Consider the following 12,560-nt stretch of genomic DNA (forward strand, 5'->3'; position numbering starts at 1 on the left):
TCCTAAGGTGAAAGTAATAAATTAGGTAATGCAACCCAAACTCACATGCTTTCTAAATGAATCCTTCCTGATTAGAGCTAAAAATTCGATAACTTTTCCCCAACTGGTCTGTCCAGTCGAGTGAGGGATGCATAGAGGGAATCCCACTGTTGGTTCCAATCAGGGACCAACCAAGTTTTGCTTTGCTTCGTTAACCTTTGTGAGGCTTTGACAATTATAATAATGTTGTTGGGTAATTGTTAATGTTTCCAACAATTCATAAAGGGTACAGAATGATAAGAAGCAATTAAGACTGCTTAACAAAGCAATCCATTGTCTACTAAAAATAATGGCTGGCATCTTATATTGCAGTTACGGATTCACAACCCACAGCTGAAAACTTTGGAATGGGGGCATTGATTTGCTGTTTGTGGTTCAGGTAGCAAAATACACTTCAATAGTCCTGGAGGAATCCCTATCCCAACAACACATAGTCTGCTGACCTGAAAAGGCGGCTTTGCCTACCTGTATTCGACTGTTTCCCCAGTCTGCAACAATAATATTTCCATTAGAATCTACAGCTACTCCTGTTGGAGCATTGAACTGCCCGTTTCCTTCTCCATTAGATCCAAACTTCAACATGAATTCACCTTCCTGGTTAAACACCTGCATGAAATATTTCAAAAATATTTCAAAATTACATAGTACCTGGAGATGAGAGCCAAGAGCTGGAAGACAAGAGGTTTATTATCCTCAGACATATAAATCAAACCTTGAGAAAAGATAAACATTTGTGTTCTCAAAGTAGAAGTTGTCACAGGCCACATACAGTTAAGTAGAAACTCAAAAAGAACTATAATACTGTCTGCAGATGAAAATGATAGCAAACTGTACAAGAATGAACTGGCAAAAATATTTTTAATGAAATGCTAAAATATTATAGCCATATTCCGCAGTTGCTAACACACACACACACTAAAGAGATTTTTGAATTCCCTCCTGTACTTGGCAAGAAAGATGTCTATTTTGTCAGATTGAACTTTTTCATGCTTTTAACCACTAGTTTTCAAACTATGTTCTGGAGATCCTGAGCTTCCCTGGAAGCTTATCATGCTTGTTTTGTTTTTCAGTGAGATCATTGTTGATGGACAAAATCTCCTTTAAAAAAACTGTTTCCCCAGCATTGCAGATTATTACTTGCATGGCACAGCTGACAAACAGGCTAGATATTTCATGCAGGAAAAAGCTCTAGAGTCCTAGGAAAACTTTCCAGATCTCTCTACCCCAAACAAAACAAAAATAAAAGCATTAACAGGATTCTGTCATTTGAGGCTGCAATTTGAAGGGAAAGACTGAAAGGGGGGGTTCCCCCCCCACAGGCTTTTTTACTTGCACAATTTTTCCTGCTGTGAATCACTCCCTTTCTCCAAACTGCTCCTGTTTACTCAACAGAGATTGGAATCCTCTGAAAACGCACCAGGAATTAAGTGCCACCCAACTCATTTGAGTGAAACTTAATTGCTGGTGAGTTTACCAAAGATTTCAGTATGGCATAGTGGTTTGAGTGTTGGATTATGAATCTGGAGACCAGAGTTCAATTCCCAGCTTGGCCACGCAGCTCACTGGGTGATCTTGGGGAAGTCACATTCTTTCAGCCTCAGGGGAAGGCAATGGCAAACCTCTTCTGAATAAACCTTGCTAAAAAAACGACAAACTATGATAGGGTTGCCATAAGTCAGAAATGACTTGAAGGCACACCGGCACAGCAACAACAACTCAGTTGATCTTACTTCTGTGTGGATATGCACACCATGTGTTGTTTTAAGCAGGGTTTTGGTATGCTAGTTCTTGATGAGATTTATGTATATAAATTTTATTCATGCAAGCTGCTTCAAGAATGTTAGGAGACCATTATTAAATATAATTTTTTTAGATAGAAAATAAAACAATATACATTTAATTTATGGCCACTGGGTAGGACCCTCAGCCCAGATCACTGGTATAACCTCCCTCCCACATGAAAGCTCCCTGCCCCATTGCTGTAAGCAGTCTACCCGGACTAGAGAGCTTTGATGGGGAGGTGTGGGAATTGCTCTATAAAATTTTAAATTAAATTGGTTTGGAGTTTTTTAAACATGAAAGTTTGGCTTTGTGACAAGTTTATAATTTATACTTTTCATTAAAATGCTAGTTTTTGGTATGCCTCTATTATCCAATTGACTGAATATGATACATAGCAGAATTGTCTTCTGTTAGTGAAATGTGGTGACATATTTGTCAGCTTTAGCCATTTTTATTTATACTACTAGTCAATGTAGAAAATATTATCTGGATCCAAGAAGTCTGAGTAACTGATAGCAGAGGAAAATGCATGCTGTAAACACAGCACAACAACAGAAAATAGTTGCCCGCTTTCATTCTAATACAGGAGAGAAGGGACAATATTAGCAACTGGAATTTGGAAAAGTTAGTTTTTTGAATTACATTTTCCAGAACCATCAACTGATGGATTCTGGGGAAATTGTAGCCCCCCATTAAAAAAAAGCTGTAGCCTACAATCTACCTCAAAACTAAAATGGTAATGCATTATTTTCAAATGTTTAGTCAGGTTCTGAATGTCTTTATTTTCTTGTTTGTTGGAGCCCAGCCATGGAGCTAACAATTGCTGTCATTATTAGGAAATCCTGCATTGCTCTAAGATTGCTGCTTCTAAGGGTATACATTGATCAAAACAGTAGCCCCCCTGCTGCTAAACTATTCCAACAATCTGTTTTATGGCCCCTCCAGTGGTCTTACTTTCTTCACTGTAATTCAAACCACAAGAGCAATTATTTCCTGTCTATTTCCAGAAACCTAACAAAGAATTTCCTCTTTAAAACTGGCCATTTAGGTCTAAGTAAGAGTTACATTTCACCCTTGCAATGTAGTTTAATGATGGCATGGAAATCATGTGGTATAGCCTCTCCCTGATGCTCAGCTTTGGTCTGCATGTTATTTGAGTCATACAGACGCCACCTGAAAAGGCCTCCATTTGGCTGGTAGCCCCTCCATAATGCATACTTGGCCTTGAATGGACTCACCAATCCCACTCACCCCAAAACAAAAACTATTATCCATCTCATACTTTTCACACATGCACTAGCATACTAGGCATAACCATTCTGTTTGTTGTGGCTAACCAAACTACCAAAATTTTAGATGTGGGAACATTTGGGAACACAGTGATGTGATAAGGACATTTCTTTCATGTTAGGGGAATTTGAAAAGTAGTTTGAAAAGCAACACAGCACTTTTATTTCATTATCATCATTGACTGTAAGTGGGTTGCTCTGGTAGCTGTAGCACATGAAACCAGTAGTGTGTATCTTGGATTCTTTCTTTCACTCACAAGCAAGTGTGCAGGCTTCAAACTGAATCAGGAGCGCAGTTTATGGGAAAGAGAGGCTTAGTGTTTCTCCCTTCTGATGCAATGCCCCAAAGCTAACAATAATTTTAAAAATCTCCCATCAGGACCAACAGGAGACATTTTAAAAACTATTGCTAATATACCAAGGAAGTATTTGGGGGGTGGAGGTGGAGAAGGAAGCATTAAATCTCATTTTAGTACATCCTCTATTCCTGATCCAGTTTGGGGACTCTTACTTTTGACTAATTAGAGCAGCACATTATGTATTTAATGTAATACCTTCATTTAAAACCTACTTGGCCTAATAGATATATTTGCTTAGTGAGATTAACCCAGTAACAGTTCACAGCTCCCATGTCAGTAGGACAATGAATCCACTCTAGGTTTTAATCCAAGCTTTAAAAGAGCAATCCAAAATGCTGAACCTATTTGGGGAGTCAAGTCCAGCACTCTAGACTTTAAACTCTGAATAAAATCTGGAGTGAATCCGCTGCTGTACTGACCTAAGAGCCACCAGCCACAACTGAACTAACCACATTTGATGCCTCAAGGGCAGTGTAAAATAAACTCTTTGTTTAAGATTCAGAGAATCACACATTATAAAAAGAAGTTCAAAATTAAGAAAGGCATTTCATTGAACATAAAAGGCATTTGACCACAGGTTCTTACTTTACACCAGAAACCACTTGTCAGACATTTTCCCCATTGCTTATACTGTCAGCCCTCCAAATCTGAGGCTCTGCAGATTTGATTATTCATGGATTTAATTAATATGTTCTCAATAGGAGTCTCTAGGTCCTCCAGCATGTCTCTGTGGTCAATGCCCACGAGAAGTCATGGTGGAGGACCTATAGATTCCTAGGGAGAACACTAGGAATTCTATGGTCAGTGTCCAGCAGATGTTGACAATAGAGTTGTGCCAGATGACCTAGAGATTCCCAGGTAAAAATATGTTTACCTGTTCTTCCAGGTAGAAATAAGAGTGTGTGTGTGGGGGGGGAGGGGTTGTGGGTTTTTTTTTTGTTTTTTTTTTTCAAATTTCACAGGGGGCCTGTGCCCCTAGCCCCTACAAATGTGTATGGCCCACTGTACTTCATTGCTGGACAATTTATCCTCTGGACTGGAAGGTAAAAATCATACCAACCTATTCTTTTTTTTAACTGTGGCATTTCAGAAGAATGAAATTGGATTAATGAAGCTTAGATTAAAACCTAGATTGGATTCATTTAACAAGAAATCACCATACATTTCTGAAAGTCCTGCTTAGAAAACTTTCTTATACTGTACTAATTATCCAGTCTGTCTTCCCAAACATAATAACAAAAAAGGCAATTATAAATGCATTATCTGTCCAAGCCATAGTGCAACGTCTGTGATTGCCTGATGATATGGAACACTTCTCACAGAGTACCACTTAACATGTCAGAATATTCCTATATATGACACTTGAAAATAGCACATGGGAATATTTTCATGGATTATTGGTAGAGAACATGGTTTGCATGTACAATGTCACTGGTCCAATATCTGACATCTCCAGGTAGAATTAGACATACTACTTCCTGAAACTTTGGACAGCTTTTACCAGTCACTGTATGGTGTTAGATGGACTAGTGGGCCTTGATAGTAGACAGTTTTCCATGTAACTATGCCACACATGCCAGCTGCATGTATTTCTCCCTTGTAATATGTGAGGTAGATCACATATTATATAAAATCCCTACATACGTCATTTGCAAATAACTTTTGCAATAAAGAATGTTGCTAATAGATTGAATAGTGTATATTAGGCAGCTCAGAACCAATTGAAATTCTCCAAACATCCCAGGACAACCAGCATGTCAAAATGATGGTAAAAGGACCCTAAGGAATATTTTATAGCGCACAACATAGGACTTGAAACAACTGAAAGAGAATACAGTGGATCCTTGTTATACGCTGGGGTTTGGTTCCAAGATCCCCCGTGTATAACAAAATCCGTGTATGCTCAAGTCCCATTAAGTATAATGACATAGCAAAATGGTGTCCCTAATAAAAAATGGAACATCAAGGTAAATTTATACTTTTTTGGAACATTTTCAAACCGTGTATGCTTAAATCCGTATATAAAAAATCCATGTATAAGAAGGGCCGACTGTATACAGGTTTATTTAAAACAGGCAAAGTATAAACATCCAATATAGTTTCTCCACCTTTATCATTAAACAATCAGCTCTTGTTGGCTCATGCAAAGAGGTCAGTTACTTCATTCCCTTAATGGAACCTGTAAATTTTCTTAAATGTTGTACACATTTCTATGCCGTAGCAGGATTTTATGTTTCTTGAAAACAGCATCATACCTTGACAGAATGATTGTGGAAGTCAGTAATAATGATTTCATTATTGTGGTTGACAGCTGCAAAATGGGGGCCTGCAACAAATAACAAAAAATAAAAAATAAAGGACTGTCCAGGAGAGAGATAAAATGAATTAAATTTATACAGCAGTTCAAATTTAACACAAAAATATTTCTTCTGAAAAATAAAAAGACTTTATTATATACAATAAAAATAAGTACTTTATTCTGATTCAACTAAAACAAGTATTTTTTTTTTGTCATGTATCACCTTGTTTCACTAACAGAAACAGTGTGTGTGTGTGTGTGTTATCCCACAAGTGCACGGCAAACCATTTCTAAAACCAAGAGAAGTTTACAAAAATGTACACTGTGATTTGGCACAGGGGCTTTTGTTGAAAGGGGGAGGGTGTAAAAATATCACATATATATGAGACACCAAATGCAGGTAGGGTAGCTACCTGCAACCTGGCCAAAGTATTTTAAAAATATGAGCCATGTTCTGCTCAAAACTGGTAATGTAAATCAACAATGTGAAGTTGAAGGCTTTCATGCCTGGCATCCATAGATTTTTGTGGGTTTTTCGGGCTATGTGGCCATGTTCTAGAATAGTTTCTTCCTGATGTTCGCCAGCATCTGTGGCTGGCATCTTCAGAGAATGCTTGCCTGGAAAGGATTTGGGTGTGTGTGTGTGTATTCTCTGAAGATGCCAGCCACAGATGCTGGCGAAACGTCAGAAAGAAACTCTTCTAGAACATGGCCACATAGCCTGAAAAACCCACAAAAAACTATAAATCAACAAGTTTCAATGTCTCAATGGAAATTAATTTAGCCATCAATTGCCCTAAAATCACAATTAACTGTGCACATAAAAAGATCCACAGTCATGACACATTAACACAATCATGAAGTCTCATTTATCTTTGTTCGACTAGAGCAGAAGGTTGCTGCATGGAGGGCCAGCTCAGGAAAATCCAAAGTAGCCTCCAGTCCAGCTATGTCATGACATCCCTTCTTTACACACACACCCCTTCTCTTCCTTCCTCCCATGGCTCCCTGTCTGACAAGCTAGTTTGTTAATGTTTTTATCATATCCATTCTATTGTTGGTAACCTGACATGTTTGTCATCTTTTCATTTCACAGCGTGTGTGTTGGGTTGATGGTACCACTGACTATTCATGCACTTTGTGCAACTGATTTGCAGGTGGGTAACAAAAAAATTATTGCACTCCAATAATTAAAAGATTGATCGTACTGTTCAATCAGTAAGTTCTTCAGAAGTAAAATGGGAGAAAAACCACGCAAATCAGCAGGGTCATGTATTTGTGGTTCTTCTTGAAATATTGCTTCTTTTTCCTAACTGACCAACTGCCGACAAAACTAGGCTTATGTTCTACTTATCCTGTACCATTTCAAAGGCAGCATTACTTACCTGATACCGTTTGACCTTCTATCTCATTGTTTTGTGGGGAATTTTTGGAAATGTGGCATTTGTTTGCAGTTTTTATATGCAGTCTTTTTTTTTTTAAATACTAAATTGTGAAGAAAAATGGTCCATCACCAATATGGCAATTCTAAAGGGCCAAATGTATTTGTTCCCTATACAAACAGGATCCAGACAATGATTCTGCACTGTTGTCTCTGGCAGAAAATGCACAACTAAAAAATGTACCTTATCAATGAGGTTCACCCCCAAAGACAAACCATTTGGGAGCCTATTTATGGCACATGAGTGAAAAATCACCCCCCCCCCCCAAATAGAGGCTTTCATTTGATGAAACCAACGTTCCCTTTCCTCTTCAAGTCTCAGTCCTTTTTGCCAACAAACAACTTCAGAGTGGGCAGCATGAGTTCCATAGGGAGAATGACTCCATCCCAGTTCCAATAACAGAAGCAGTTGTTGCCAGAATCACCCTACGGGCACCTGGCCTACAAGGTATCAGACAAGTTGTTCCAATGCTCAAATTATTCCACAAACTACATGAATGAAGCATTTCAGTAGTTCAGCAAGGGATATCTCAACATAAAACTGAAATATTTGCACACCATGGTGTAGTGGTTAGGTTGTTGGACCATGACTCTGGAGATCAGGGCTCAAATCCCTGATCGAACATAAAAACCCACTGAGTGACCCTAGGCAGGTCACACTCTCTCAGCCTCAGAGGATGGCAATGGCAAGCCCCTCTGGAGAAACTTGCCAAGAAAATCCTATGATAGATTTGCCTTATTTGCCATAAGTCAAAAATGACTTGGAGACACACAACAACAACAACAAAACTGAATGAACAAACAAAATATACAAACTGAGATTCAAAAGGGATTGTACTGTGGAGATCTATGTCCTTCCATCACCAGATTTTAAAACAGGAAGCCTAGGCTGAGGGTCAGGATAGAAGGCAGAGGCTACTTAACCCTTCCTCTGGTTGCTTTTAGTTCAGGATTACTCTCTGCACTTGCTTTTCATTTTGTTTTAGTTTAAACATTTCTGTACTCCAGGTGTAAAGATCTGGACTTAACTACAGTCAGTAGTCCCACCAGAGTAGACCCACTGAATCAATGAAACTTATATAATTAATGAATTTTCAAGTGTTCAGGAATTCAACACGTCTAACTCTGACTGGGGCCAGCAGCTGAATTTAAGAAATAGATTCTGGTGCCTTTCCTAGAGGATCTTTGCATCTTGAAATGTAAATGCAACATGAGAATGGTATCTCTGAACTAAAAAAATAACAAGAGTGACAGATACATTAAGGAAGATAGTAAATATCTTTTTTCTTTTTGCTAACTAGCCATTATAGTATATTGGAATATTATTTTAATATTTTAGTATTTTATAGTGTTGTGTTTTATCATCCCTTTTCATTATATATGTTTAATGTTCTGCCCTTTGGTGGAAAGGACATTATATGTAAACATTATTATTATGATTATTTTTCATTGCAACTGCTTGTGTAACTGAGTGTCTGATTTTACAAAGCAATTACATTATATTGTCTGTAGGCTCTCTCTCATGGGCAAAAAGAAACCTTCTCTCCTTCAGAAGTCTATTAAGCACTGATTAGCATCTCTGATGTCTCTGAGGATAAAATGAAGTCTGGGACATTAATGGGCAGTTACCCAAAGCATTTTAAAGCACAGTCTTGTATCTAAGCAAAGAACCCTACAAGTTCTGGCACAGAACTTAAACTTTAATTTCTCCTGCTGATTAAACATTAACTGTAATATGAGCAACAAGGCTGTGTTTATTACACAATGCAAAAGGCGGTTAAAAAATAGCACTCTGATGAATGTCACCAGTGATTGTTCTTCCCAGCTTTGAAACTACAAAGATGAGAAGGGCTTGTCCTTGTATACTGGTCTAGCCTCTCTTCCTTGGATTCTCCAAAATGGGAAAAAAGCTGAAGGTGCTTTGACAGCTATACAGCAAACACCCCTATAAGCCTTGACCATACAAGAAAGGCAGGTATGGCAGCAGATTGGACACTACTATATAAGGCACTCAGGGCATCTTCAGCCAGTGGTAACCAAACTTTCCCCTACAGTAGCCTACAGTTATCTGTGGCTTTGGCCAACATGACCAGCCACACACTGTAGGCTACTTTCTCATACCTTAGGATATTGGTTTTACAGACTGATAAAATGTCACTGAAATGTATATTAAAAGACGGCAGATTAACCGGCAACAGGTGCAGTACCTGCAAACTGTTTGTCTCCATTGCCTCGGCTTCCAAATCTGGTTACTATTTTCCCATTAGGCTGGAAGATAAACACACAACATGCTTTGTTGTCCACAACAATGATGTGTCCATTGCGATCCACAGAAACACCTTTTGGTCCCATAAGTTTTCCAGATCCAATTTTTGTCTAGAGGAAGAAAAGAAAGAGATAGGGAGCTTATTTCTGTATTAATTTGTTGCATTGATTGCCACTTAACTTTTCCTTTAACATACTAAATATCTGAACATGGTAACATATGCTTTAGTTGCACTGCATTTGGAATACTACGAGACATACTGAAAAACGTCCAGAAACTTACAGAACGTGGGAAATAATTTATTAATTGTAGCTGCCTACAGAGACCACAAATCCTCTTTACTAAAATATCTGCACTGGGTTGTTGATTCATTTCCAGAGCCAAACTATAGATGGTAATTGTTAAAGCCTTTTGAAGACTGGGGCCATCAAGCTGTTCTCTTGATTGAGAAGTCATCTTACACCTTTTGCCTACCCCAACAGATTTTTGCTTTGGTCCTACAGAGTATGTCTTTGTCTCACTGTTTTTATATTGAATTTTATAATTATTCATATAAAAACAAGAATGGTTTCATTTGCATTTTGCATTTGTACTTTAAACTTACCTTAAATTTTCCATCAGAGGAGAATATGCTAACCCATTTATTGTCATAGTCAGCAATAATGATGTCACCACAAGGATGCACAGCCACTCCTGTAGGCCGCTGCAACTGACCAGGAGACCTTCCCCGAATACCGAAACGACTCTTGAACTGGCCATCAGTGGAAAATATCTATGGATTTTGTGTAAGTGTGAGGAAAAATAGAATTTTAAAAAGTACAATTTTCATAAAATGTGGTCACAATCATAATATAGACAGGACATATGACAAATGTGAACGAAGTTTAAATGCATACATGGACTGCTGCATGGACAACACCCCCCCCCCCACATATATATAACATGGAACGCATCCGCACTGTAGAAATAATCTGGTTTGACACCACTTTAACTGCCATGGGTCATTACTATGGAATTCTGGGAACAACAAACTACACTTCCCAGAATTCCATAGCAATGAGAGATGGCAGTTAAAGTGGTGTCAAACCAGATTATTTTTGCAGTGCAAATGCTGCTATAGAGGCTCCTTAGGCAAACAGCAGAAAACATTTCAACAAAAATGAAGGGAAATCCCTTCCCAAATTCATCCAAGTATTTTAGTAGGTTTTCATAGCTCTGTAACTTCACACACATTTTTATAGGGATGCATGGAATGGCTTGTGTTTTCTGTATGCAGGTAGAAATCAGGGCTCTAGAGAGGTCTGTGGCTGACTGTCTCTTTTGCCAGCAATTCAGAGCATCTCATACTATGCTGGTTTATAGTGCTCCAATCTTTAGCCAATCTTTCCTAGGTTTGGGCAAAAATGCCTACAATCAGAAGATAGGTATGGGGGGAAAACTATCTACACCTAGGACATTACACAGAATACTTTACGACCAGCAAAGAGGAAAGCATCCTTCAGATTCAATTAGTCCAGGGAAATATATTTTGTCATGTCAATAGCTTAATATGCCAATAAGGATGTGGATGGCAGGAACTAACCCCATAAATTTCAAGTAGAAATAAAGAACTCCAGGCCAAGCAACATTTGATAGTACATAATTTGAAAATACCTTCAGTTAACTTCTTCAGAAGAAAAGTGGAATCCAGATGTAAAATAAATACCTTTCTAACCCAAAAAACATGAAAAAGTATTTGAGACATCCTTTCAGAATTAACAATTGCCAATTGCCAATCTACCAATTCAAAAGAAGCAATAAAAGGTCATTATACCTGTACACACTGATTATTGCTGTCTGCTATTAATATTTTTCCATTTGTAGAAGCAGCTACTCCCTGAAGATTTGTAAACTCTCCTTTGTTTCTCCCTTTGGTACCTAAATAAAGGTAGAAACATGAGCCACATTAGGAAGAAACTAACTAAAAAAAGCTACAAAACCTAATTCCAAACATTTCGACCTCAAAAGCAACTCAACTTTGTGGATTCCACTCCTTGTTTCTGGAACTTGAGTTTGAAAAGGATATTGCAAGGGGAACAAAGGAAGGATGGCCAGAGAGTGGAATACTGTGGGAATCTAGCAAAGAAACACTTGTAAAACTGTAAATCTTTGAGAAAGACCAATTTTTTTTTCCAAAATTGTAACGAGTTTTATGAAAATAAGCTCAGTCCATTCAAAATTAGGCTCTCCAGCTCCAGATGTTGCTTTATGTAACGAGGAAACCCAACCTTGAAAGTAACAAATTTGACTAGCATGCCAGTTAGTTTATTAGTCTATTAAGAGACTGGTAGCCTGTGTTCCCATGCTGATTTTGAGACAACTTTTTTCACAGCTATCTTAGAAATGTGGGTTACAAATGTCTTAGCAACCTACTTTATTTTTTTTAAAAAAGTTTTTCCAAGCAAGCAGAAGAGGGAGGACTTGAACTACTTGGTGTGTCCTCTGTTAAGGTTGCTTAGCTGCTCCAGACAGGTTATCCATTCCTTCTTTTCCAGCCCATTTACTCTATGGAATTCTAAACTCTCACCAGCTTGGAATTCCTTATCATGCATAGTGATGGTTGTAAAATACAATACTGTAAATCTAAAGGAAAGCATCTCTTTAATTTGATGAGAAAGAGTAACAGCATCAGTAATGGGAACACAAACAGGACCAGGAATCTGTCTTGGAAAGAACTGACTCTGAAGAGTGAGTATAAAATTGAAAGAACAGCAAAAAGAGAACAAAACTATTTCAGACAACCCATTTCAGTTTGTTCCCTTTGTAGCAGGGCCTATGACATTAACTGGTAGCTACTACATCATTGCTCACTAAGTTTATAGTTCAGGATGTATTTTTGTTCTTTTCCCCTTTATTTGCCCTATAGGCCCCAATGTTATGCAAGTGAACTCACCATGCTCAGCAGAGCATACTCTCAAGTAAGCAGAGATTACATAAGCATAAGCTTGCAGCCTCAGTTGACTACAAAAAAACAGATTAATCCCATGGCCGTTATCTGCAATCTATAAACCATGCTTTGCTCCATCTTCCTTATCAAAGGAGCACT

At 38.1% G+C, this 12,560-nt stretch overlaps 1 protein-coding gene across 6 annotated transcripts in view; it reads right to left on the minus strand.

The window, feature by feature from the left end:
* Window positions 1-12,560, minus strand: part of TRIM2 (tripartite motif containing 2) — a 67,965-nt gene that overhangs the window by 5,992 nt on the left and 49,413 nt on the right. For all 6 annotated transcript variants that reach the window (XM_089525661.1, XM_089525664.1, XM_089525667.1 and 3 more), the window contains exons 7-11: window positions 11,289-11,392; window positions 10,080-10,247; window positions 9,417-9,585; window positions 5,725-5,795; window positions 505-645 (exon numbers count right to left, since the gene is read on the minus strand). In XM_089525661.1, the coding sequence (XP_089381787.1) occupies window positions 505-645; window positions 5,725-5,795; window positions 9,417-9,585; window positions 10,080-10,247; window positions 11,289-11,392 (653 nt within the window). The remainder of the gene's footprint in view (window positions 1-504; window positions 646-5,724; window positions 5,796-9,416; window positions 9,586-10,079; window positions 10,248-11,288; window positions 11,393-12,560) is intronic.

The sequence above is a fragment of the Sceloporus occidentalis genome, unplaced genomic scaffold (genome assembly GCF_023333645.1).
Source record: "Sceloporus occidentalis isolate IW3139 unplaced genomic scaffold, rSceOcc1.0.p SCAF_5, whole genome shotgun sequence".
Lineage (NCBI taxonomy): Eukaryota > Metazoa > Chordata > Lepidosauria > Squamata > Phrynosomatidae > Sceloporus > Sceloporus occidentalis.